General features: G+C 32.6%; 2 protein-coding genes and 1 non-coding gene across 3 annotated transcripts; 1 reads left to right on the plus strand and 2 right to left on the minus strand.

The window, feature by feature from the left end:
• Positions 1-1,086: 1,086 nt before the first annotated feature.
• On the plus strand, positions 1,087-6,041 carry LOC120068383 (WRKY transcription factor). The gene is made up of 2 exons (XM_039020134.2): positions 1,087-1,272; positions 3,401-6,041. Exon 2 carries the CDS (start codon positions 3,722-3,724, stop codon positions 5,738-5,740), a length of 2,019 nt encoding a protein of 672 aa, XP_038876062.1. The 5' UTR covers positions 1,087-1,272; positions 3,401-3,721; the 3' UTR covers positions 5,741-6,041.
• A 1,132-nt stretch (positions 6,042-7,173) lies between these two features.
• LOC120068385 (aluminum-activated malate transporter 9-like) lies at positions 7,174-11,730 on the minus strand. The gene is made up of 6 exons (XM_039020135.2): positions 11,197-11,730; positions 10,957-11,097; positions 10,545-10,814; positions 9,911-10,059; positions 9,163-9,309; positions 7,174-7,910 (listed from the first exon to the last, which is right to left on the minus strand). The coding sequence occupies exons 1-6, from the start codon at positions 11,486-11,488 to the stop codon at positions 7,341-7,343; spliced, it is 1,569 nt and encodes a 522-aa protein (XP_038876063.1). The 5' UTR covers positions 11,489-11,730; the 3' UTR covers positions 7,174-7,340.
• Positions 11,731-26,223: 14,493 nt separating this feature from the next.
• TRNAL-CAA (transfer RNA leucine (anticodon CAA)) lies at positions 26,224-26,307 on the minus strand. The gene has a single exon. It is a non-coding gene; the product is annotated as a tRNA-Leu (tRNA).
• Between the last annotated feature and the right edge of the window lie 1,075 nt (positions 26,308-27,382).

Consider the following 27,382-nt stretch of genomic DNA (forward strand, 5'->3'; position numbering starts at 1 on the left):
TTATTATTTACTTTTTTGTATTTTAAAAATTAAGTCGAGGAATACTCATCTTACCTTTAAATTTCATGCTTTGTTGTCAACTCTTTGCAATATTTTAAAAAATTAAGTTAAATTTCGAAAATTATTTTTTTGTTTGTAGAATTTGATTAAGAATTAAATTGTTGTATTCAAGACAGATGCAAAAAATATGTTTAATTTTGAAAAACTAAAAATAAAAAACCGAAATGGTTATCGAATGGCCTAAACAAAATCAATTAAAATATTATTTTTATTATTATTCAAAACCCGACTTGAATTTTTGAAAAATTTCCTACCAATAGACAATAAAAACAAAAACAAAAATTGAAAATTGAAGAGTCATCTAACTGGACCTAATATTGTTCTTATCACAAGTCACAACTAAGTGTGGACTTATAGAACCTTCTGGAGAATAATAAAACTCTAATTAGTATATTTTTACAAATGACTAAATTTGGATAGGTAAAAAACACATCTCACTTTTACTTGCCTCAACAATATATTCCCAATTTCTTTATGAGCTAGGTTAATCAATCAATAAACTTAACCTAGCTCATCATGGATATTTTAGGTCAGGGGAGAGCAAGACATGCCTTTCATTAGACGAACTGGTTCCTCGTTTCAAGGTGAAAATTGGACTAATGCCTAATCTTCTTTTTGTGACATAGTTACTTCCACTCTTCAAAGTCCATTTTGTTTTGACCTCAATGTATCTTAATTTCTTCTACTTTTTTTTAGTACAAAAGAGAATAGTGAGATTCAAAATTTTGAACCACTGACTTTGATTACTAGTATATTCGTATGCTCCTTTTGGCAAAAATTTAACAATTTGATCTACAATTACCAATAACAATAATCTTTTTTTACAAATATAAAATGATTGAAATCCACATAATTATTACCAAATCATATAGAATTGCGAGAGAAAACAATCTTTAGAAAAAAAAAAAAAAAAAAAAAGGCAAAAGAAATTAGGCGCGTGGGTAACGACAAACGAACCTTTACCGGTTCATAGAAAACCGAACCGGGTTTAGGGGGTTAAACGTGCAGCCTCTTCACCTCTAAATGCGCGTTACATCCACTCGTTTTGAGCATCTCTCTATCTGTGTGTGCATTTGTATGTCTCTTTCTCAATCTTAACCCTTTGCCTCTTAATCCCTCTCTTCCATCCTTCTCCGCCGGCGCCTCCCTCTCCATTAAATTTTCCGCCTTCTCTTCCCCAAATCGCCGCATGAATTTCGATCCAACTCTCAGGTTCTTTTCTTCTACTACTTTCATCTTCTCCTTACTCTGTTTATCTTCTTCAAAATTATTTCATTGGTTTCTTCTTTGTTTTCTTACTTTCTTTCAGCTTCTATCTATCTCCTCTCTCTCTCTCTCTCTTTCTTTCCCCTGAATTCTGCTGGGTCTTGATTCGTTTTTTGCTTTTGGGCTTCTTTTGTTTTTTCCCCTGTTTTTGTGTTGCTTGAAGCATGGGAGGCGATGGGGTTTTCGCATATGAAGAAGTTCTCTTCTGTTTTTGTTTTTGTTTTTGTTTTTTTTTTTTTTAATTTTCCGGATTCGTGGACCCTGCAAGTGAAAGTGGTTTGAATTTTGATTTGCAGGTTTGTTTTATTTTGTTTTTTCCCCTCTCTGTGGTCATTTCAGCTTGTGGTTTTGAATTTGACATGCATAGGATTTGGTTTTCGTCGAGTTATACCGACGATTTGTGAATTATGTGTTGTGAAGCTCGAGATGTACTTCAATTAATCGTGGAGTGCTTTCTTTTTCTATCCGTGATTCAGCTAGCTTGTATTTGAAATGTTGACGAATCTACTCTTTTGGTCTTACTCTTGAAATATCGTCGAGCAAGTTTTTGTTTTATGGATTAAAGCCTAAAGGAACAAGTGGGGTTTTATTTAATTTGGTCTGTTAGAAATTTGGAAGACAATTCAGTCGAAATTCATCCCCTTTCCCCGAGAAAAAAAAAAGGTATTCAAGTTCGAAATTAAGCATTAAGATGCTCTGTTTGTGGTTTGCATCTTAATGAGATTTTCATGTGTCATACATCTGCACTATTACAGCAATCAAATAGTGGCATATTAATTATGGGAGGTTGGTTGGTTGTTTATTTCATTATTTTTCTTGTATTTCTAAGGTACTTTCTGGGATCCTTCTACATATTTTTGTGTTATTCTCGTCTGTTTACTGTAAGCAGCTTGATTTCGTAGCAAAATTTGCATATAACCAATTGAATGCAAAATTTGCAGCTTCCCCCCTTCTGTAACACCACTTGTATAATTATTTTTTCATCTTGTAGTTGATCCTTACTGTTCCAGAAGGATTCAAGAAAGAGTGAGCTGCTAGATACATTTTTCTTTTAGTTTATGTTATTCCCTTGCTCGAGCAAGGAATTCTCTGTTGCTTTCTCAATTAAGGTTACTAGACTGATTTAGTGTTCTTCTTCATTCAGAAAAGAAGTTGAAATCTCCACTCTTTGTAACTCGGTTTTCCTCAAAATTTTGTATCATTTGTGTGGAAAGAGGAGCGCTCTTTGTCTACTTACTAATTACAGATTCCTACTGTGTGCTTGCTCTGCATCTATCAGTATGCAATTTTGCTCTTTTGATTTCTATTTTAACCATTACATTCATGCTTACCCCTCTGCATGCTATTTCCTCTTTAGTTAATGTTGGTAGATTGATGTATGACAGCAGTTTACCGTCTTCCTTCATGTTTATTTTATTTTCTCGTTTAGAACACATTGGCATAGTTATTTTATTCTATTTCGTGTGTGTGTGTTGGGGGAGTTGGTGGGGGGTTTATATACCGAAAGATGTACACCCATATGAGAACTTTTGTTATCTATATTGACTGAAAATCTCACCTCATTATACTTTTGTCCATTACAATCAGTGTACCGTTATTTCCCTTATTTTTTCTTTCCTATTTATCTGAACAATTGAATTATGAAATCATCAATATAGCCGTTTCTTGTTTATCTGTAATTAGAGCCTGTTCTGGGGTCCAGAAACTATTTGAAGCATTATTCATGTTCTTGAGAACTATTTATTTAGTGCGGAGATTAGGTTTTTGATACCCTCCAAATAGAAGTGGGCATGCAATGATTTTAAAACGGGACAAATTAAGTTTTGTTAGATTTGGTAAGGATCCGTACATTACCAAAGACTCCACAAATTGATGGTTGTCTATCCCTTAATGTTTCTCTAGTCTTTGAAATTATTCTGTTTTTGTGTCCTTTTTGTTTCCCTTTCGAATTGCGGGATATGATAAAAAGATAGATCAGGGGCTAGGTTTTGAGAGGAATCTGTTATTTTAGTAATATGCTTCTTTTTTACTACTTTAAGTATAAATTTTAATGAGTTGAATTATTGGTGTACAGGTTGATTGTTAACCAATATGCCTCTTTAGAAGTTTCAAGTTTCCTTGGATTCATCGATATTTGGTGCAACTGATACGCTAAAGGTCTTGTTGAATCCTAAAAGATGGACCGGTGTGACACTTCTGGATTTGTTAGTGGGGGTGGGGTCTTTTTCTGAAACTATTAATCCTAGTTCATTAGCTTCTTCTTTTTTTCTTAACATAATAAAAAATAAAATAAAACTAGTTCCATAGCTTTTCATTTTTAAATCCCGGAAGTCAGGCAGGCTGGTCTATTTCGATTATAATTTGGTCTTGGTAACAATATTTTAACTGTAATTTAATGGGCTCAAGCTTCCAGAACTTGAATTTTGCTGCCAATTATTCGTTGAATGTATTAAAGATTTTGGGAAAGTCTTACCAAGATGGAAACGGTGGAGCTGAAGACAGTGCAGATACCATTCTTCGACTTGATTCCACTGGATCTTCAGTTCCCTGTGGGTCCATATTAAAGGGAATAAAACGGAAGTGGAGTTTGGTTGAGAAATCCATGGGTGGTCAGTCAGTTGGGTCTTCATTGTCTCTTGGGTTTGTTCATTCCTCAAGTTCTTCTGACAGCAAGGGGAGTTCAGCAACTGCATGCACCAGAGTGTCTTCTGCTAAAGAAACTGATGAGGAATCTTCAATGGCACTTGATCTGGATTTTTCTCTCAATCTTGGTAGTGATAAGGCAGCTAGCCCTAAAGAACCTGCCAGTAAGTCACTTAAAGTACAGAAAGTTAAACCGAAGGTTGATTTGGAGTTAAGTCTCTCAACTGGGCCATCTGAATCTGATGTCACTTCAATTTATCAGGGTTTTCCCTCACTTCAGTTGTCAATGGAGAAGCCATTGGCATTTGTTGAAACCTTGAACATAGATGATGGAGAAACATCTTGTTGTTGGAAGTCAGGAATTGCCCAGCCAGTCATGCCTACCTCTTTGAATCCCCAGGCTGGCTACATTTTCCCCCCAGTTACTGAGATTGTGATTCCACCTGCCAATGTTCCAGACCTTTCCTCGAGCGTTTTAACCATGCCAAAAAGCTCAGTCACCTGTACTTCCGGGATAACACAACAGCAGCAAGCACGATATAATCGTGGTAATAATTCCAAGGTATGCCAAGTTGAGGGATGTGGCAAGGGAGCCAGAGGTGCTTCTGGCCGTTGCATATCACATGGTGGTGGTCGGAGGTGTCAAAAACCTGGATGCCACAAAGGAGCTGAGGGTCGCACTGTATACTGCAAGGCCCATGGAGGTGGACGACGATGTCAACACTTGGGTTGTACCAAGAGTGCAGAAGGACGCACAGACTATTGTATTGCCCATGGTGGAGGTCGAAGATGCAACCGTGAAGGATGCACTCGAGCAGCAAGAGGGAAATCAGGATTATGCATTCGTCATGGTGGTGGCAAGAGATGTCAAAAGGAGAACTGCACCAAGAGTGCAGAAGGCCTCTCCGGTCTTTGCATCTCTCATGGTGGTGGTAGGCGATGCCAAACACCTGGGTGCACTAAAGGGGCACAAGGGAGCACCATGTACTGCAAGGCTCATGGTGGGGGAAAAAGATGTACGGCTCCTGGTTGTACCAAAGGTGCTGAAGGGAGCACCCCATTTTGCAAGGGCCATGGCGGTGGAAAAAGGTGCGGATTCCAAGGAGGTGGTATTTGTACAAAGAGTGTCCATGGGGGTACCAACTTCTGTGTCGCACATGGTGGGGGCAAGAGATGTGCTGTTCCTGAGTGCACAAAAAGCGCTAGGGGAAGGACTGACTATTGCGTGCGTCATGGTGGGGGAAAGAGATGCAAGTTTGAAGGGTGTGGCAAGAGTGCACAAGGAAGCACAGATTTCTGCAAGGCACATGGTGGAGGAAAGAGATGTTCTTGGGGTCATCCTGGGTCTGAGTATGGCACTCAACCCTGTTGCCCATGCAATTCATTCGCCAGAGGGAAGATGGGTCTCTGTGCACTTCATAGTGGCCTTGTGCAAGATAAGAGGGTTCATGGGGGTGTCTCACTTGGACCTAATATTCAGGACCCTAATCTGAGCAAGACAGAGAAGATGAAAGGAGTTGTCGGGGAAGATTACATGAATGAAGATCTTATCAAGGTAGGAGGCAAAGCTGGTCCAAATCTTGAGCACTTTGCAGGCAGTGAAGCAGAAAAATCAGTGACATCAGTTCTCATTCCCGAAGGTAGAGTGCATGGCGGAAGTTTGTTGGCAATGCTTGCTTGCAGCTCAGGACTGGGCTCAAGCAGTAGAAATGCAGTTTCTGGTCCTGATCAGCCAATGGAACCTCACATCATGCCTCGGAGTTGGGTGTGAAGCAATCTCAGCCTTCTTTTTATGGTCCAACCGGTGTCGGTCGGTAATGTTGGTCTCTTTCTCTTTGTTTAGTATCTATCAATTATAAAGCTTGTTATTTATTGGTCCAAATGGAAAGACTCCTTAAGAGTGCTCTATATTGAGGGGGCAAATTCTAAGTATTGGGTTGTTGGTTTGTTCTTTCTTTGTATATATTCTTAGATAATGTATGTTGAACAGGCTATCAATACAGGTCAACAACCTGTAGGTTTGTTAATGTCGTCATTCTGGTTATGGATAAAAGCCCTTTTTATTCTGGTTATCTTCTTATTTCTGCTTTCATACCCTCTCTAATCCTCTCTAATCCTCTCTTCTCATCAGGGCCGTTGACCTTTGGCTGGGATCAAAATTTTGAATTAACTAGATATGACCATTAAGCCACTGCACTGTTAATCGGTATGGCTGATGGATGAAAATATTTGAATAAAGATGCATGCAGTCTCTAGATTGGCCCCTCTTGTCCAAGTGATGGGTAGTTTCTTTTAATTATTTATATCATAAAACTTAGCGACTAGATTTAAAAGGTGGTCTTTTTACTCTTTAGTGTGGTCTAATTCAATTGGCTTATTTTTATGGATAAAGATTGTTCATGGTCGGAGTGTTTTGAATCAGCTCATGTCCCAGTATCTCTTTGGTGTTCTCTCTATCTCACTGTTCTGATGGTTCCTCTCTACCTTTTATATTTCCATTGTATTCAGTTCTGGTCTTTCTTTTGATTTGTAATTACCTTTCGTTTTGTTTTAATCTTTTAGGAGTTGGTATCTTTGAGCATTAATCTTTTTTCATTAATTCAATAGAAAGTTATTTTCCTTTTAAATGGTTTATTTATGCTTAACTTGTAAATTCTTTCTTTCGCATCACTAAGATTTTGTGATAGTTCTAATTCTTACCAAAAGTGATGGTGTATGCTGTATAGGTAAGATTTAGTTTTTACACTATTAAATTGCTACAAATGTTTCTTTTTAATTTCGATGGATATAGACATATATTAGATGACTGGTCATAAGTTACCTACCAGTCAAGGGTCATGTAAATTATAAACGGCTTAAAGGAGATGGTTTAACTTAACTTATGGTGATATCTATCTTAGATTTAATATTCTGAGTTACCTTGACAATCATATATGGTAGGATCTAATGATTCTCCAATGAGAACAGTCAAGGTCAAAGTGTGCAAAAATCGTTGGAATTTCTCTTTGCTTCGCTTTGCTTGACTTTTCTACTTTTGCACATTATTCTTTCTTGCATTTGGTGGTAGGGAAATTCAGAATCCTATAAACCATTTAAATTTTCCATACATCCTTTTTTGGATCCGGATATTTATACGTGTCTAAGGAAGCATATAATTTACTATTTAGGAGGGACTAATTTGCTTAAGGGGTGTAAAGGCAGAGGGAAGGAAGAAAGTTGCCATTGATGGAAACTATATGGCTTCTGATACATGTTTCTTGTATCTTTTCAAGCTAAAAAATATACCTTCTCTTGCAACAATTACATATTCAATCATTTGATCTCATTTCAAATATGAACTTCTACTTTATCCCCACATATCAATGTCACTGTTAACGAACTTCCCTGAACTTAGCCATCCTAGAAAGTTCATCCACTGTTTCAACCAAATAGTCAAGCCTAGCCACAAACTCAATGAGCAAGGAAGTAAAGTTAGCCACTGACATGGCTGCAGTACTCTCCAGCTTCCTCATCCTTGGCAAAAACTCAACAGTGACACACTTGCCGTCATCAAACACATCCGTTTCCCTCAATGGCCACGAATGCTGCCTTCTCGACTGCTGCTTCCTCACTAAATCAGTATTACAAGTATTCTGCTTGTTTAAACTCCTCTCTGAGCCATTGCTGTCGAGCTCAGCTGATATGCTTGGAAGATCATTGAGGCTGCTCGATGAGGCGGTGGAGAGGCCTACGGCATCACTAGTGGGAGTGAGGAGATAAGAGTGAGTGTCAATGGCGCGTTGGAGCTTCTCAGCTGCACTGTGAACATTCTTTAGGTGAGAGATTTTGAGGGATTGTTTCATGTTGTTGATGTCCTCGCCTAAACTTCTCATCAGCTCTGCTGCTTGGTTTGCTGCATCTTGGATCTCTGATTTGAATGTGATTCTAAGGTTATATGGAGCCTACAATAGTTTAATGAGATGAGACTATTTCAGCATATATAAGACAGCGGAGAGTTTCCAAACAGATTTTTTTTTTTATCTTGAGAATTATATTCTTTAGCTGATTTGACATTTTTTTTTGTTATTATAGTATTGCTCTCAACCAAGAGGTCAGCTGTGGAGGCTTTCCATCTCATATGTTGAACTATTTTTATTACTCTTGTTTTTGTTTTATTTTTTCCGGGACAAAGATGGTAAGTGTAGGTGTATGCATCATCACCATTCTAAGTTTGTTCAAGTTGCCACATCATTCAAGGTTATCCTTGATTTCAGATTGAGATTATAAAGGATTTTTATTTTTAAGATAGTTTTGAAACATTTATGAAATATGAAAGATAATATTGTCACGTTTGAAAGAATTAAGACTGTTTTCTTAAATAAAGAGTTGTTTATTTTTTCTAAATCTAGTTTAACTTGTTTGAACGATGTCTTACCTCTCCTAATATTGATCGAAAACAAAACAAGTAGATAGCAAAAATGATATCATATTTGCTCGAGCAGAGTTCCCTCTTTCTTTTTGTCTCTCCTTTTTAGTTTTGATTACCAAACTAGATCCATCTCTAAAGTCTGAACACTTTAGTTGGGTAACATATTCATGTTCAACCCAAGAAAATATATACTATGTCCAATATTTGACACATACTTGTTAAATACAATTAATTAATGTAGGATAAATTATAAGTTATAGTCTACTAGTACAGTACATATCTCAATTTTAAAAAGTATCTCATAGAACTTTAAAATTTCAATTTTACATAAAATCTTGGAAGTTTTTAATAATTAAGAACTTGTGAAATTTTAAAAAATGATGATATGGTCAATTCTTACGTATACAATTGAAAATTCAAGTATTATCCGATAGATGCATAATTGGAGGTATGAAGATACATTAAAAGTCATTTAAAAAATTTTCAGAGAATAATATTGTTGGATTGGAATCCATTTCCATCCATCATTTTGTATAAGAGAATAGTTCCCTCTCCACCCCACTCAATCCCATCATTTTCAATCACATGCATAAAAATCTCCACCTATATATATATATACACACTATTATTGAACAGTTTTATAGAATAAAATATGCTTTCTAGAACCAGTTTTTAAGCACTACTTTTACACATAAATTTTTATATTTATTATCCATTTTTTGGCATAATGTGTTATCAAACAGAGCCTCAAGACAGAAGAAGAAATGAATGAAAGAGAAAGAAACCTGGATTTGAGAGTGAAGGACACCATGAAGAGCCATAACTTCATAAGCACAATACCTCAAAACTGCTCCAACTTTAACGTACTCCGCCCATGGATAAAAGAACTGCTTGAATCTGCCATGCGGCGGCTCCCATTTTGCCGATGTCGCCTGTCATTATTAGGTCAAACTAATAATCAAAACAAACTTTTAAGTGACCAAATCAAAAAAATGTTTTAACTTTTTAAGTGATTTTAGAGTTTCAAAAATATTTTTATTAATATATCTCGAGTGTTTGGTAAACAAATAAAAACAATCTTCTAAATAAATAATTTATGGGGTTTGAACCATCTTTTAAAGAGTTGCTTTAAAATTGATTATTCAAAAGGTGGATGGATGATTAGAACTCAAAATAACTTCTTGACAATCTAACAACTTGCCATTAAAATCACTTTTGAGAATGTAACCAAACACACAAGATTTTTGGTCTTAGTAACTCACTTTGGTCATTTTGTTAATTTTTTAAAAATGGATCTTCACTAATCATTTTTTTGTCACAACTAAAAGTAATTTAATTAGAAGTTAACATTAAAGACTAAAAGTGACTATTAGATCGAAAAATTCTATGCGTAGAAATATAATATCTTGAAATCTAAAAACCGATGAAAATTAAACTCAAGAGAAAAATAAAAATGTAATATCAATTTGAAATTTATGAACTAAATAGAACCTATACTCAAAACATAGAGACGAATGAGGTATATATATATACCAAAGTTTCAAACTTTGAAGAGGAGTTTAATGTAGCTTTGCATTTCTTGTAGGCAGGTTCATTTGGAAACTCATCCATAAGAGCCTTCAATGGCAGCTCTTCAAAGTTTTGCCATTCCCCCTGATCTTCTAAATACTTCTTCACACATTCTGCCATTTTTTGTAATACAAAGAACAACTTCTTGGGATTTTCCATTTTATCATAAACTTTTAGAATGTCTATTTAGTATTTGAATTAAAAGAGAATAATTATCTAATTTTAACTTTTATTTGCTAAAAGAGCCAACTTCAAGTATGTGTATATATTAATGTGTTGATGTAGACATGCATTAAAACTATATATATTTAAATTGAGTGAGAAGAGTTTGGAGTGGGTAGATTTCAGTTGAGTAACGTTCTATTTTCAAATTTTAGGGATCACAATATATATTTTAAAACTTAAAGCGAGAAAAAAAATGATTTTTTAAGTTAAATATATGTTTTACTTCCTCATATTTAAGTTGAAAATAATTAAAATATTATTTAGGCTCCATTTCATATCAAAATTATTTAATAATATTTTTTAAAGCCATGCAAAATTCTGAAAAAAAAAAAAAAAACAAAATTGTAATAAAAGGTGAGGCATGCACAGAGACCTTGAAGTGAATCTGCGACGGAGTTGAAGGCAGAGACAAGATGGTTGTGGAGTTGGTGACCAGCCCAGATAGGAAAAACAACAACATTTACTAAAACTGCAACAAATGCTCCAATGGCGATGGAGTAGAGACGTTCCATGGCGATTCTAAGTGGGTTTCCCATTCGATACCCAGAAACAACTATTAAACAGTAAGTAAAAAGTATCACTCTGAATCCATACTCGTATGCACCTAGCCTTGGCCATTGCTTCATCAATGTTGTTATACTTCCTGTGTGTTCAAAATTAATACACTATCATCATCATAGCTAAAAATTCAATCATAGTACTTAAGAAATATGCAAATCATTGTAAAAAGTGGGAGGAAATGTTTAGTAAAACGTGATTTCAAATGGTTTTTGTTATAAAATTACCAACTAAGAAAATGCTGATGCCAATGACAATAGGTTCTCCAACAGGTCCTGTGTAAAAAGCAAGTTGAGCAACACCAATAGCCAACATTCCTGCAACCAAACTTCCAACTGCTCTATTGAATCCACGGTTGAAAGTTGCACCTTTGACCAAAAAAAAGTGTATATATATATATATATATTATTACATCATAAATTAATTTAACATTACAATCTTCAAAAAATTTTAAAAAAAGAACAAACCAACTGTATATTCGAACATTATGGCCACAGTGATGATGGCCCAAATGATATTACTTCCAAACACATCGTAAGGTGCTTGAAAAAGTATGAGCAAAGACACCAAAACCACAGCCAACCCAACTTTTAATGAGAATAACACTCTGTTTCTATCTTCCTTGCAAAACTCCCAAACACTCCTAATCCCTATTGAAGGGCTCGAGTTTCCCGATTTCCCACCGGATTTCATCCCGGCCTCCGGAGGTTCGGATTTAGACCCGATGTCTATAACGACACTACCCCTTTTGCCATTCATTCTCAAATAAAATCAAACTAGTTTTCAATTTTGGAGCGATTATTGGTCTTGGAATGAGGAGGAGATTTAAAGGGCATAAGAAAGTTGGGGGAACTTGGGTTGTTTTGTGATGGCATCAAGAGGAAGATTTTGTATGTTTTGTCAAGGAAGAGGATATTGATTTATAAGAGGGAATATTAATAATACTAATAATAATGGAATGGGGGGAAATTTTGGAGACGTAATGAGGATAAGAAGATGCCATAAAACCTCAATAATGCACCAAATATATGTATGTGGAGAATTAGAATCTAATTTTGCATGCTATATTATTTGCATGCATATATGTCTTGACAAAGCTTTGGGAGTTCACATTTGACATGTGCTTCTCTCTTAGGAAAATATCTTCAACTAGTGGCAATATGGACTAAGTTAGTCTATGTTTCAATACTCATTCAATTATTATTATCAAATAACAATAATGATTAGGTGCAACCTCCCATTATTTTTACACGATAAAAATAAAATAAAATAAAATAAATTCTTTTTTTAAAAAAATTACCCTCTGATAGTTTTTTATTAAATGTTATCTAAGTTGCATAGAAGATGAGTACAGTCTTAAGATGTTCTTTTTGATCTTGATTTTTTTACATTTTTCTCGAGTAAAGTAATTTTGGGCTTTTTTTCCTTTTTGGAAAAAAAAATATTTTAAAAAATGGTAGATGATGGCTATATTCTCATGTCTCGTACTATTAGAATGGGAGCCCGTAGTCCTAGTGTTAGCCAATATCCATTCCCTCAACTTGGTATCATACTTTTTCTTTGCTTATATGGGAATTAATGATGTCAAGCGGTGGATGGGAAAATGGGTACAGTCATGAAATTCAAATTCGATAACACAAAAAATAGAATTTGATTTTAAAAAAAAAAAAATGATTGTTGGGCAAACCCTCTATAAATTTCATATGAATTTTTTATAGTAGTAAGGTCTAAAGTATTTGTAGATATAATATAATCCAAAAGAATTTACAAATATAACACAATTTAGATATTACTTCAAAGTTTATTAATAATAGACTATATCACTAGTAGAGATTTATTAATAATAGAGTCTATTAACAATTGAATCTATCACTAATAAATAATTAGTATCTTAAAAGTGCTACCCAATCTAATTACCTAATCTATTTTTAATTAGTTGAGCCTCATTTTGCCTAAAATTTGTTGTTATGAGTTATACTTTGTTTTCATTTTAATAATGTGACATTCACTCTTTTCCCATGGGTGCCCTAGGCCCTAGGTCACCCAATAATTAACATTATTCCTCATACTTTATGTATATGTAGCTAGGAAAGCATGGAATACTTGTTGACAAAACCCTACTGATCTCCCACTCTCACCCCTTTATTGTTCCTAAAGAATAAAAAGATGTAATAAGTAGTGTTAAAATGTCTTAAATTTGTTTATTGACGCTTCAAACAGTCAACTCTCTCTAATAATACTGTTCTCTCTATGTCCTATGGACGTAGCTAACACACCATTAGTGAACCACGTATATCTATGTGTTGATTCTTTTACGTTTTTTTTTTTTTTATTCTTTGATTTACCGATTTGGTAACAAGTAGCTATGGTATATGAGACATACAAATAAGATTAATCATATTCCCTTCTCTGGCTAAAGAAAATTTCTTGAATAGTGTGGAAATCGTGAAATAAAATAAAATATATTGAAGAGAATAAATATCTACTATATTATAGGTGTATCGTATTGGGCTTCTTTTAGTTGTATAGTATTTAAGCTTATTTCAATATCATTGTAGTGTGGCTGAAACTCTGAACAATACCACCTCCATCTATCTCTCTGTCTCTCTCTATTTCTCTTGAATAGCACCATAAAATTTTCTAATCATACCAATATTCAATTCCTAGGTATCTAATTAATATCCATATTAAGTGCTTTAAATTTTTTTTTTATTTTTTATTTTATTTTTAATTTTGTAACAAAGGTTTTAATCTTGCTCCCTTTTTTGTATACACACGTAATGTGGGTTTTTATTCGTTTTATGCTTTAGATTTTTTTTAATCATCTCTTTGGGAATAGATGCTTTTGGGATATTTTCAGAGCAAAAGTCTTGCTGAAGATCTTTGTTGGAAGATTGAAATATAATAGTAATGGAGAGGCAATTACTTAGAATGAATTAAAATTGCCTTTTGTTTCTTTTTTAGTTCATGTATATATGTATAAAGTATAGTGGAATATATTCTACGAAGGGGAAAATATACTAAGCTGTTTATGTTTATCAGAAATCAAATAATCATTTAGCTTCAAAGGGCTAACTTTAAAATTTCAACTTAGCATATTCGCGTAAATTATTAATCTTTTAATATATTCTTAACGTGTTCTACTTCACATGTAAACTTTCAAACATTTACTAAATTGGGCTTTAATGTTGGTTGAAAACCGACATTGAAGATCATATTATAAAAGGTCTTTAATGTTTGTTGTCTTTAATGTCGATTTAATCGACATTATAGATGACCAAGATCTTAATGTTAATTATCTTCAATGTTAGTTTTCAATCGACATTGAACATTATCTTTAATGTCAGTTTTTCACCTACTTTTTGTTAGTAATTGTCGATGTTAAATGTCTATCATCGTTTTGTCATTGAAATAATATATATATATATATATATATATATATATATATATATATATAGTAACTAATCTAATTTATATTTTTCTATTTGAAGAAGTATTCAAAACATTTTCAATAACAAAGCATATCAAACATACTCAATTGAAAAGACTTGCCTAGAACAAACGTACTCAATTGAAAAGGCTTGCCTAGAACAAACAAAAAAATCATATCAATTTATATAATAGAAAATCAATATTAAGTGAGAATTAAATGATATTAAGGTTTTTGAACACTTGAGCACAAAATATCCTACTCTAATATAATATTAAATCATTATCCACTCAAAAACTTAATAATTGCAGCACACATGCATTTCTTGACTATGTTTGAGACAAACTTCTGCTGACTCGTTTGAACTATTCTACCAGCCAATTCCTTGATAATTGTAGAACACTCATGAGGTTTTCCATGCTCCAATACATGTTGTTAAGGAGGAGAATTAGACAAAATAATTAATTATGAAAGGGAAAATAAAAAAATCTCCAGATACCAATAAGATCATACAAACTAAAACATTCAGAATATCTTAGTCTTTTTGTACCTCGAGCTAGCACTCCAAAAGATGAAATCAAAGAGTTTTAACTTGCACATTATCCATATAAATAAAAAGTAAAGAGAACATAGAGTGAATTATCATTGCTTTTGAAAGAGTTTGTCTAGAAGCATGAACCTGAACAACATAATTTCCATATTGATCTTGTGCCAACATGCTAACAGATCCTAGAATTTGTTGGGAATGTCCTAGAATTTGCAGTTCATAAATTTTGTGTTAAACATTCTATTATTGAGTATTTTATTCAATATAGTCGTTGATATTGCATTCTATTATGAAAATCCAATAAACATATCCATGGCTATAATATGAATACTTTAACTTTATGTAGTGACATAAATAGGATCAAGTTAATAGTATATAGCCTATATGGTCTATAAGTATATGGATGAAATTGGGTATCTCATCCTGGTAACACTATTGGATGCGACCCATTTTGTATAGGTAATACAAATGATGTGATCCACAGATCATTCATGCAGAGATATGTGAGTGGAGGCATCTTATTCAATGAGTTTGCATAAAGACTGGACCACAAAATAGTCATTTTTCTTTATAACAACCGTTTATTGTTAAAACTGATTATTCCATACTAAAGTAACCTAGGATAACTCGATCTTAATCCTGAGGTAGCTATGAACTTTTGTTTATTCAGGATTGTCCTTTGATCTGCATGAGTGAAAGTAGTCCAATAGCACTGCTCAATAAGCCATCCATTTTTAGGATAAGATCAGATAAATAGTTGGGTACATAGCTCTGCGAGATGAAATCTACTCTTACACGTTTTAGGGTTAACAGATAGGTTGTTCTCTTAAGTACTAATTCCAGGTCTTGAACAATCAGGGGCCATCTTCTCATGATAGAGAGGGGCATGATTCATATGTAGTATTATGAATCAATTGTTCTTTAGAGGGTCAGTGAGAACTTAAGGAACAAGATGTATTTACAAGGGTAAAACTGTAATTTTGACCCAACTGTAAATACGAACGATATGTGAAGGATCGACTTACTGATTATGGTTTACATAAACAAAAATACATCTACAGTGAGAAGAGTGCAACTATTGAGCTATAGTGGTGCCTTGATAGTTAACGAATAGTAATTAATTCGGTTTAAAGAGTTTAACTAATTAATTACAAATCATTGGAGCTCATGATCTATAGGTCCATTAGGTCCCTCTACTAGCTCATAAATTGTAATAACAAATTGAGTATTGATGTATGAAATTAGGATTATGAATTTGTTCAAATTCAATTTTAGGGTTTTCAATTGATTGTATATGATACAATTAAAAAAAATTAATTTAGTTGAAAATAAACAAAATTGGAGAATCAATTAATATTTAAATTATGATTTAAATATGAAATTGAATCATATTGGTGAAATTGGTGTTTTATTAATTTAATATTAAAATATTAAATTAATTTTCTATTCATTAAAATAAAATTAGTTTTATAAAAACAAAATTTAAATAAAATAGTTTTATTTCAAATAAAAATCAATTTTAGGAAAATTGATTATAAGACTAAATTAAAGAGAAAGTGGATCTACTATCTCTTTAAGTGGTAAATCACTAAATTCCATCAAATTCTTCATTAATTCTCCAAGTAGAAGCTGTCCTCCATGCAACCCTACTGTTTTGCATGATTTCAATCTATATATACAAGTTTCATGCACAAAGAAAGATAAGAATTATGAGTTTACTTACTGAAGTGCTAGATAATTGAAAACCCTCAAAACCCACCTAAATTCATCCTCAATTAAGCTTGATTTGAGTGTTTCCGCCACACATTCCTTCTTGAGCATAGTGGAGAAGATCTTGGTGGTAGTCTTCTTGAAGAATCAAGCTCAATCTTGGTGAAATTCTGCTAAATTCGCAGAAGAGATCTTCAAAGGTAATATTTGTTTCAAACTCTCTTATGAATGTCATATGAATAGCATGTTTAAAACTCAAATTAAATGTAGTTTAAGTGTTTATTGATTCTGATTTCTTCCGTTGCATGTTATATTACTCCAAAATTTCCTCCATAATTCAAATCTGGGTGGTTTCATCCTTGCAGTGCTCAAGAACTCTCTGTCACAAGGAAAACATATCAACATAGTTCTCACAAGACAAATCAGCTTGATGCAGTAAGGAAATGGGTTTCATCAGCTTGACGTATTTAAAAAGCACCTCTATCACACGACACCCATATGGGTGAGTTGAGAATTTGAAACTATAAAATGGATTGTTGATTTTGGGACATATTCTATATACTTTTGTATAACATGATTCCCATTCTGATTGTGTACACAACACATGACATGTCGTCAAGCTCTCCGACCATTTTAATCTTTTGGTCCAGTTCTATTTCTTCAATTGTCTGATGAATTGAGTTGACATATATTTATGTGACAACCAAAGACTAAAATTCGAATGATTTAAACAGAGCTAGACCAAGTAAATAGAAATAATCAAACCACCCCTAAAGGATATGTAAGGCACGTTTAATGTTTGCTTAATCAAATTCCACTTAAGACGTAGACAAAATGATGTACCTATTATGAAAAAAAATTTGATCCTAAATGCTGCAAGGATGTCCTTCACAAACAAAGGCAAAATAACCGAGGATGAAACATAAAACAAAGGAAGTCACCTCTAAATAAACAAGAGAGTTGGTTTTCATACCGCCAGTAGCAGCAGCAAGAATAGTAGAATCAAGAACAATAAAATAGAAAAAAACACAAAACATCCCAAACGATGTACTAGGAAACTTAACTGCAGCAACCACAAAAGCTTATCAATCGCAGGAATAATTCTAAGAGAAACAACCAAATGAATTACCCCAACTCTACAGAACATAAAACAAAAAATCTCAAAATACAACAAGAATCATAATCTAAACTTCAACATGCAAAAAGGTCACTTACACAAATGGATAACACCATCTTCGACTTGATAAAAATTATACGAAAAGAACAAAAGATTAATCAGTAGAAATAATTAGCAGATGATGCAGAGACCAAGTATATCACAATCAAAAGTTAAAAGCAATGTTAGGAGAAGTGCAACAAATCTGAATACAAAGAGAAAAGCACCACACAAATCCCATTATTAATTCCAACTGGAGTTAAAAGGACAGAAAATTTCATCTCACTTTGCTACACTCTTCAAGTCTCAAAAGATGTTAGCATCCAAGAATTCCCATCAAGCTCGTAACTTAACAACTTAATTGACAAATTAGGTAAATAGATACTGACTAGCAAGCCAAAGAAGTAATCAAAAAGTTTTCCAAATGAATTACTCTTCCTTCTTCATGGAGAACAAGAAAATTGGTCCATTTAAACCATCATAAATACTCATCATTTTCCTCAAATTTTCCTTCTTCAGTTCTTCTTTTGCCTAGTTGCTTTGATTTTCTGACCATGCTCAACATTTCTAGTAATGTTTAACTTGAATTTTCTTTGTAAATACCGAATTCATACAACCGCTGATTATAATCTCATGATTTTCAAAAGGAAAAAATAAGTTAAGTGTAAAAGATGGAACATCTAGATAAATAAACTATGAAAAAGGACTTGAAAATCTTATTATCTGAAAGCGTTCTCATTAGGACCATGAATTATAAAATATCTACCATACCGCACAACGGGTCAAAGTAGTTACAGGAACTCCATCGCCAGTCTTCCAAACTCTGGTTGATCCATCATTGGAAGTAGAAGCTAAGAACTCTGAGTCTAGGCTGGAACAAGATTAAACTAAGTCCTTAATCAAATCTTGGAGATAGAAGAAAATATTTTAGATATTCTCCAACATTATTTGTTTCAGCCAACAAATACTTGCAAAATTTCGTCCACTGTAAATTAAATCATGCTTCACTAAATCATAACACTTATAATAAAGAGAATATGCATGACCCAAGGTGGGATTTATTTATATGTGCATACCATATGACACAAAAAATATACATCACATGTATAAAACCATGGATTAAAGGACCGGGATGAACCAAAACAAAACCGAAATGAGAAAACAATCTATTTACATAATTCAGCTGAGCAAACCGGTTCAAAAGTGAACCGGGTCTTGAACCACCGGGCGAAACTCCCATCATTTAGTAAACGCCTCTAGGTAAATGATCATGTAGTGCACACTAGAAGATAGCGTAAAAGCTAAACAATCGCATAGACAACAATAAAGTCGTGAAGCCTGATCGTCTAGACGATCGCTTAGCACGCGAAAGGTAAATAATTTACCATGCAATTACTCCACGATCGTATAGTTAGTAATTAAGCAATGGGGCTTGCTGAGTTATACGATCGTTTAGTGCGCGCATGTTAAACGACAGCCGAGCATCCGATACTCAACGATCGTCTACCTCATCATCTACACGACACGACCAACACTTGATCGTCTTCTTCCATGAAGAACAACAACCCTTGCTCCAAACTTTATCATGAACGACTCAAGACTCAAACTAACTTTGAATTTACAGACTCGAAAGCAATTAATTGTGCTAAAAAAACGCAGGGGCCTTTACAATTAACTAGAGAATTCAACAAACCGAGGTAACATCCCAGAAATTTCCATTAATCCACACATCCATAAACGAATTAACAATTAAAACAGAGAGTAGACATGTTACACTTACCGTGAATGTAAATGCAATTCTTTTGTAGCAATGAATTGGAATATCAGAAACCGAGTGCTTTGATATCGATTGAAGGAACTCTTATTCAAGAGTACCTACGAGCGGAAGCGAATCTTTCCAATTTATTGTGATAGAATTACCACATATACATTCAAACATACTAATATGCATTCATAATGCTAAAGAGATCAAGAGATCATACTAGTTGAAGATTTCTTCTTCACAGCGAGTCTAAAACCCAACCGTCTACCTCGAACAACCACCACTCGAACATAAGGAAATGGAGATGACACCACCACTTAGAGCCTTCAGTATTCTTGGAGTGAGAATCCAAAGTGTGAGCTTTGTTCGGATTTGATAGAGGGAAGGAGGAAGAGAGACCGTACACAACGATCAAGCAAGTGGGAAATGAGGTCGTCTATCGCATAGACAAGATGCTTGATCGTTTAGGTGTAGTATACGATAGTGTAGGAAAAAGTAAGTGATCGTCTAAACGATCGTGTAGGAAAGAGTAAGCAATCTTCTAAACGATCGTGTAAGAAAATGGTGAGCAATTGTCTAAACGATCGTGTAGGAAAAACTAAACGATCGTCTATACGATCGTTTAGTAAATATTGGGAGCTAAACGATCGCTTAGGAAAGGGTAAACAATTGTTTAGTAAATAGCACGCGAAGGTGTAATTGGTAAGCAATCGCTTAACAATATTGTATATGTAAGCAATAGTGCAGGCACTATCGTATAGGTACTGATTTCGTAAGCAATGACATTTTTTAACACAATGTTCGCGCATCTCATGCTTAACACACCGTCAGCTATTTATGCATCTCAAAGTGATCTTTCAATACACTCATCCGTTATTAGAACAGAAGAGACGTCGTCCCATTTCCTTTATAACTGTCCAATGAATGTGATCTCATTATATTCATAACATATAAATTAATATCATATATTAATTATAGTATTTTTCCTCCACTAGATATAAATCATATTTATATCCAATTTCCTCCAAATTAATGTATCTCATACAAAAAAATTAATTATATCATATATAATTAACTAGTTCAATTATATCATATATAATCGAACCCCCTGTTGTCAAATTGAACATTTCAAACTGACCCAAAACTTGACTCTCAACTTGTATCCAAGCTACTAAGGGGACCTTATGGATCTAAGGCTCGAAGCTCTAATGGTACGTGAATAGCTGACTAAACTCTTTAGTCACGATATCCACCATCTGTTAACTGCCACATATTTCACTAAAGACCGACAGTTGAACTTCTTTCCATAGATATATTTCTATGTCCATTGAATATAACCAATCATCAGTACGATGACTCTTCACAAATGCTCGTAATTGCAGTAGGCCAATTTATCGTTTTGCCTCTGTAATTACATCTTCCTCCTTAAGTACCACTGATCCCTCTAATGAACAATATAACATAGTTCTACTATGTGTGAACACCTCTCGAGCCATGAGAAGGTGCGTGGCACCACATTGTTCAAACCCCGAGAACAACCCTTAAGAGAGCAATCTATCTACTTAGCCCTATTTTGGGGAAGAAGTGAACTCCATCTTGTGAAGCTGAGTTCCCAGCTCCCAAATCAGACGATTTCCCAAAATAGTAGGTTTGAGTTGGCGCTCTGGCCACTTGCACCCATGCAAATTAAAGAACCGCCCTCAATGGTAGGAGTTTCCAACTCACTCAGGATTGAGGTCATGTTATCTATGGTCATCCTAGTAAAGTGAAGTCTCAGTCATGGGCGGAGTTATATGACAAGACACTAACACTTCGAGGTCATGGTCTTATACAAACTCTTTGTATAGGATACCCCTGCTCGCATGTCCACTACACGAATGGTCAGGATCAGACCATCTGTGACAATCACAACATTTGTAACAATTCTACAAAGCGGGTCGCGTCCATAGTGTTATCAGGATAAGGTTTCCCTCATATATCCATATACTACAGACTATTTTGGTTGTCACTTAAGACATGATCCACTTGTATGTCACCACATACATGCTTAAGTTACATAAATACAACCAGGGATATTAAGTTTATTGGTTTGTGGTAAAATAAAAAATATCTAAATGTGCAAAGTCAAGAAGTGAAGTAAATATCATATATATTATACATCACAAGTGTTCGTACAAAGTTGTTTACAAACTACAGGACACGAGACTTTAGGGCACAAACCCCAACAGTTCAGTGAGAGCTTAAGGAGCAAAATATATTTACAGAGGTAAAACAGTATTTTTGACCTAGTTGTAAATACGAACGACATGTGAAAGATCGACTTACTGATTATGGTTAAAGTGGACAGAAATATATCTACAGTAAGGAGAGTGCAACTATCGAGCTACAGTGGTGTGTTTCGGTAGTTGATGGATATTGATTAATTCGGTCTAAAAGGTTTAGCCAATTAATCTCAAATCGTTGGAGCTCATGATTTATAGGCCTATAAGATCCCTCTACTAGCTTGTAAAATTATATCTTGGATTAGTGAATTGAGTGGATTTGAAATGTTCAAATTCGAAATTAGGGTTTTGAATTTGAAATGTTCAAATTCAATTTAGGGCTTGATTAATTATATTTGATATAATTAAAACGTTTAAATTTGTTGAAATTAAACGTATTTGGAGATGTTAAAATATTAAAATATTGATTTAGATATTAATTGACATGAGTAGGATTCATGTTTAAGTTAGGTGTTTAATTAATTAATATTATTTAAATAAAATTTCTTTATCATTTTCATAAAAAAAAAAATTCAGCTTTGGTATTTGAAATTAAATTAAATTTTGATGAAAATTTGATTAGATTGAAAATGGAATTTAAGAACAGTTGGATTAATCCATTGATGAAACTTTCTCAAGGCGTAGCAGGAGAAGAAAGTAGGTCTGGGTCAAATTTCTAATGAAGCGAAGGTCCCCTTTACTCATGCAATTTGATGTGTCAAATGGCTGATTAAGGTTCTCTTGCATGAATAATCTTGATATATATCTCTGAAATTCAGAGTCGAAGAGGATTGGAAATTTGATTTCTTGAAACTCTGCTATACTCTCCAAAACCCTCTTCCTTTCCTATTCAATTCACCTCGAAATTAGTAGAGAAGATCATTATGGTGGTTTACTATCAATTTGGAGGCCAAATTCGTGAAGAGGAGTTGTGATTGAAGTGTATCATCAAAGGTTGTAGTTCTAGAAACCCTCTTTTCTGTAAAATTTCTTTTCAGCATGCTTTTAAACTCAAATTAAATGTAATTAAAGTGCTTATTGATTATAATTTCTTCCGTTGTTTGCATGATTACTCTATCATATATATATATATATATATATATATATATAATTCTTTTAAAAAAAAATAAATTTTAATGTCAGTTTTAAACTGACAATGTAGGTGAACCTACGATGTCAGATTAAAACTGATATTAAAGATCCATTTTTTTTAAAAGAAACTGACATTATACATCTATTTTTAGTTTTTTCAACCAATATCAAAGTCTAGATTTCTTGTAATGAAATATACGGCTATGATAATAAATGAGAGAGCATAAATACCCTTTAGAGTTTTGAATTTAATCTATTTATCAATCCAGTTTAAATGGTTAAGTTAGGCTATTATAAATTTATTTTTTTGAGTTTCAAATATTAGTTTTGATCTATGTGAAGTTCAATTAAATAATTAATGAACTATTAACATTACACCACTACTTTGTGGTAATAGCTTTAAGATAATTGGTTAGAGAAGTATTTTTTGATTGATATAAATAGTTTTTTTTATGCGCTTTTAAGTAAATAGTGTAAACTCTCAAATATAAGGTTCAAAATAAACCATAAAACACATGAAAATGATTTTTTCCCCTACCAAATTAAAGACATCTTTCAAACCCTAATTTGACAAATATGAATATCTTTTGAGGATAGCTTGAGATCATCAACTTTTATAGCTTGACAACTTGAATGAAGATAGTCTACATGAGTTTGTCTGTTTGACTGTTTTTGTTCTTTCCTAATCTTTGTCTTAATTGGAATCATTAGTAGGCACAGCCTACTAATGAAATATTGGACTAGAAGATAACGACGATCACTCTGCCGCATAACGGAGTGGATGGCAAGGACTATGCAATGGAGCGCACAAGCGGTACGTACCGTAAGAGCAAACTGTCTTATCTCTTTTAAGATTTAGTATCGCATTATGATGTTCTTCCCCATTTTCTTTCATTTGTATCATACTGGAACCACTGAAGTTATTAGAATACTGATTTCTCTACTAAGCATAGCAATTATCTCAAATGATTAATTTCATTTTTATTTAACCTTATAGAATTGCTCATTTTTTTTATTTAAACGAAAAAGACTCAGTACCAACGGGTATCATTCCTCCTAGAACAACGTTCTCTTTCAAACCTCTCAACCAATCAATACGACCTTGGAGGGCGGCTTTTGCTAAAACTCGAGCAGTTGATATGAAACTTTTACTATCGCAACTAGAGAGAGAGGCCTAATGCTCATTTTAAAAAATTAGTTATTTAATCAATCAGATAAAGAAAATTATGTTTTGAATTATTTTTCAAATGTTTTAGAGAAGTGCTTTAAGTGATAAGAAAACAGTTCTTTTAAGTATTTAAGAAGTTGTATCATTTCAAGTTAAAACAAATCTTAAGTGCATTTATTTCGTATAATTTATAAAATTTTGTAGTTTTAAATATTAAAATTGTTATATAAGGTGAGATTTCTATCGGTGATTCTTATAAAGCAATGCATATAAGAAGAAAATTTGTAATTTGGGTCAAAGAAATTTTAGAATTTTGTAATAAAGCTGTTTTTGTTCTTCAAAAACAGGTTTGTAGTCCAACGATTTGGATAATTGCCTTCCAAGCAATAGATCTGGGTTTGACGAAATTTTGTTTCTATTTCTTGTCCTGATTTTAATTTAACTTTTAAGGAAATAAAGGTATTTTTGTAATTTTTTGTTTTTTTGGAAAAAAAAAAATTGACCAACTAAGTTTTAGAAGTTTCATATTTATGCTTATTTGGTCAAGGAGCGTTCAAAAGGTGTCTAGTAGTAATTGTTTCATAAAGTCAAATTTATTTTACCAATTATTTAAAAAAAAAAATTAAATCTTATATCTAATATAAGTTTAAATTTTAATTTTTTGTGTCAGTAGATCCGTGCTTTTTAAAAATCTAAAATTCAAGGGTTAAAGTTATAATTTTGAAAGTTCAATAACTAAAAGATACAAATTATAAAATTTTGGGATTAAAATTGTAATTTAACCTTTTTTATTATTAAAAAAAAAAATTCTCTTCAGAAAATAATACCCCTTTGGTCTTAAGAGTTGGAACTCGATTTTTATTTGGTTGTTAAGTTAATGTTATATTTTGACTCCGAGCTATTTTTGTTTTGTATTAAACTTCAAAAGGATACATTTTTAGTGGTATGTTTTCATTTTTTTTTTTCGTACATAGGATCAAGGGATTCGAACCTTTTGGTGTTAATATATCTATATACAAGTTAAGTTGTGCTCGTTTGGATGTGTCATGTTTTCATTCTTTTAGTACATAAGACTAAGGGATTCGAACCTTTTGATCGTTAACATATCCATATGCAAGTTAAATTGTGCTTGCTTGGGTATGTTTTATTTTGTGCCTTAAGTTTCAATATTTTACATATAGTTATCTCTAAGTTTTCTTTAATATTAATTTTACATATGGTTATCTAAAAAAATCAATGAACTTTTAATATTTGAAATTGTCTTTCAACTAATTAGTTTAAATAATAATAATATGATTTTTAAATTAAGCTTAATAATAGAGGTGTCCAAAAAATCCGATGACTCGAAGAAACCAATCAACCTAATCGCGGTTTGGATTGGGTTCTCAACTTCTTTGGATTGGATTGAGTTCAAATAAATGAAAATTATATCTGGTTAAAGAATTTACCTAAAATAACCAAAATTATCCAGAACTTATTATTAACTTTAAAATGACTTTTTTTACTTATGATACAATTATATATACATATTTTTATGAAAAATTAGTTTAAATGGTAAAACTGTTGAAAATATTTGACGTTGATAAACGCTGATATTGATAGACATTGATAGAAGTCTATCAGTGTTTATCAGCGTCTATCATTGATAGTTCTAAAATTTTGTTATATTTTGTAAATATTTTGGTTTGTTTTTCTATATTTAAAAACAACCATATTTTTATTTTAGTTTTATTTAGTTTTATTATTTTTTGAATAATTTAATTTCCAACTTTTAAAAATAGCTTTCTTGGCATTTTGAAAAGAAAATTCTCATTATATAAATTGAAATTGAGTTAGTAGATCTTAATTCAATAAATGAAAATAATTAAATAAAAAAATTTACGCATTAACATTTTACTTATTTTTAACACAAATTTAAATGAATGACATAATCTGAACCAATCAAACCCAAAATTTTCATGAATGGATTAGATTGTGTTATTTTTTAATAAAAATTATTTGAAGGTGAAGAAATTTACTATCCGAATAATTGAGTTGGGTCTAAAAAGTTCTTCAATCCAACTCAATCTATGAACCGTCTTAGTCGATAAAGAAGAAGAATTAGTGAAAAAGTAATTATATTAAATTACTCAGATGAGATTTACAAGGTTACAAATTGAATTCCAAAATATATATATATATATATATAATATTAGAAAAAAGAAAAAAAAAAGTTGAATTTGAAGTCATTACACGACAATCGAAATGGCTAATGACAATCCCCGATGAGGCCGACAAAACAAAACCAATAAAAAAAAATAAACTTTCCACCCAACACTGCCAAAAGAAATAGTACTAAATAATGAAAGAAACAAAGCACAAAACAATTTGTCAGAAGTGGGATTTGAACCCACGCCCTCTCACGAGGACCAGAACTTGAGTCTGGCGCCTTAGACCACTCGGCCATCCTGACTTTTTGCTTGTTAACTCAAATTGTCTTTTCATCTACTTTATTGACAATGCCCTCATCTAGATATATTTATATTTATATTTCGTTGAATTGAATAGGTCTTGATATATATATATTTTTTTTAAAAAAAATTGACAATTGATCTCCTAGATCTAAAGTTAAATTTTATGTCTAATAAAATCTTAAAATTTTGATTTTATATTTAATAGATATATGAATTTAAGAAAAAAAAATATGTGGAATAAGACAAGGTTAGATACAAAATTGATAAAACTAGGAATCTATTGAACATAAAATTTAGAGTTTAAGGACCTATTAGACATATTTTATTGTTCAGAAACTTAAAAGGAGAAAAATTAAAAGTTTAAAAATTTATTAAGAATTTTTCAAAAATCAGGAACTTATTTGACACAAATAAAAATTTTCGTGAGGGTTTAATTTTAACATTTATTATGGTTTGAGGATTTAATTTCTACACTTGAATGTTTAAGTTGGAAATTATAAAAATTAGCATATGGACGAAGTTTCATCCTTCATTGGAAATAATATTAGCATGTGGAACTATACAATTACTTGTAATTAGAACCTTAAAACTAAAAAATTTGAATTGAATTAACTTAGCTCATTCATTAAAAAAAAAACAATTTTTTTTTGAAATATTTCCTAAATTTTGAGATTTCGATTAAAGTTTTTCGCCATGGTTAGGATAATGGATATTGTTCTAGTGTCTGAGAATAAATATTTACAGAAAATGTGGATAGTATAAGAGAAAGAGTAAGAAAGATGAGAACGGATTCAATTTTTACATTTATGAAAGTTTGAGGGTCTAATTTTTTTACCATAATTTGAGGGTTTAATTTTTCTACTTGAATGTTTAAGAATATAATTTCTGCACTTTTAAAAGTCTGGGATTTAATAATTATGGTCGAAAGTTTTTAGCGATGCACATTGTTACAACCTCCCTTTGGGGATGATTTTTACAATTCACTCAAAATCTTTTGAAAATACCATTGAGTTTTTCTGTGAATGTTGATAAGATGGCAACTAGATATAAAATTTTCCTAAAAAGGGTAAACAA

This window comes from Benincasa hispida, chromosome 12, assembly GCF_027475165.1.
Source record: "Benincasa hispida cultivar pf3 chromosome 12, pf3_genome.v1.1, whole genome shotgun sequence".
Lineage (NCBI taxonomy): Eukaryota > Viridiplantae > Streptophyta > Magnoliopsida > Cucurbitales > Cucurbitaceae > Benincasa > Benincasa hispida.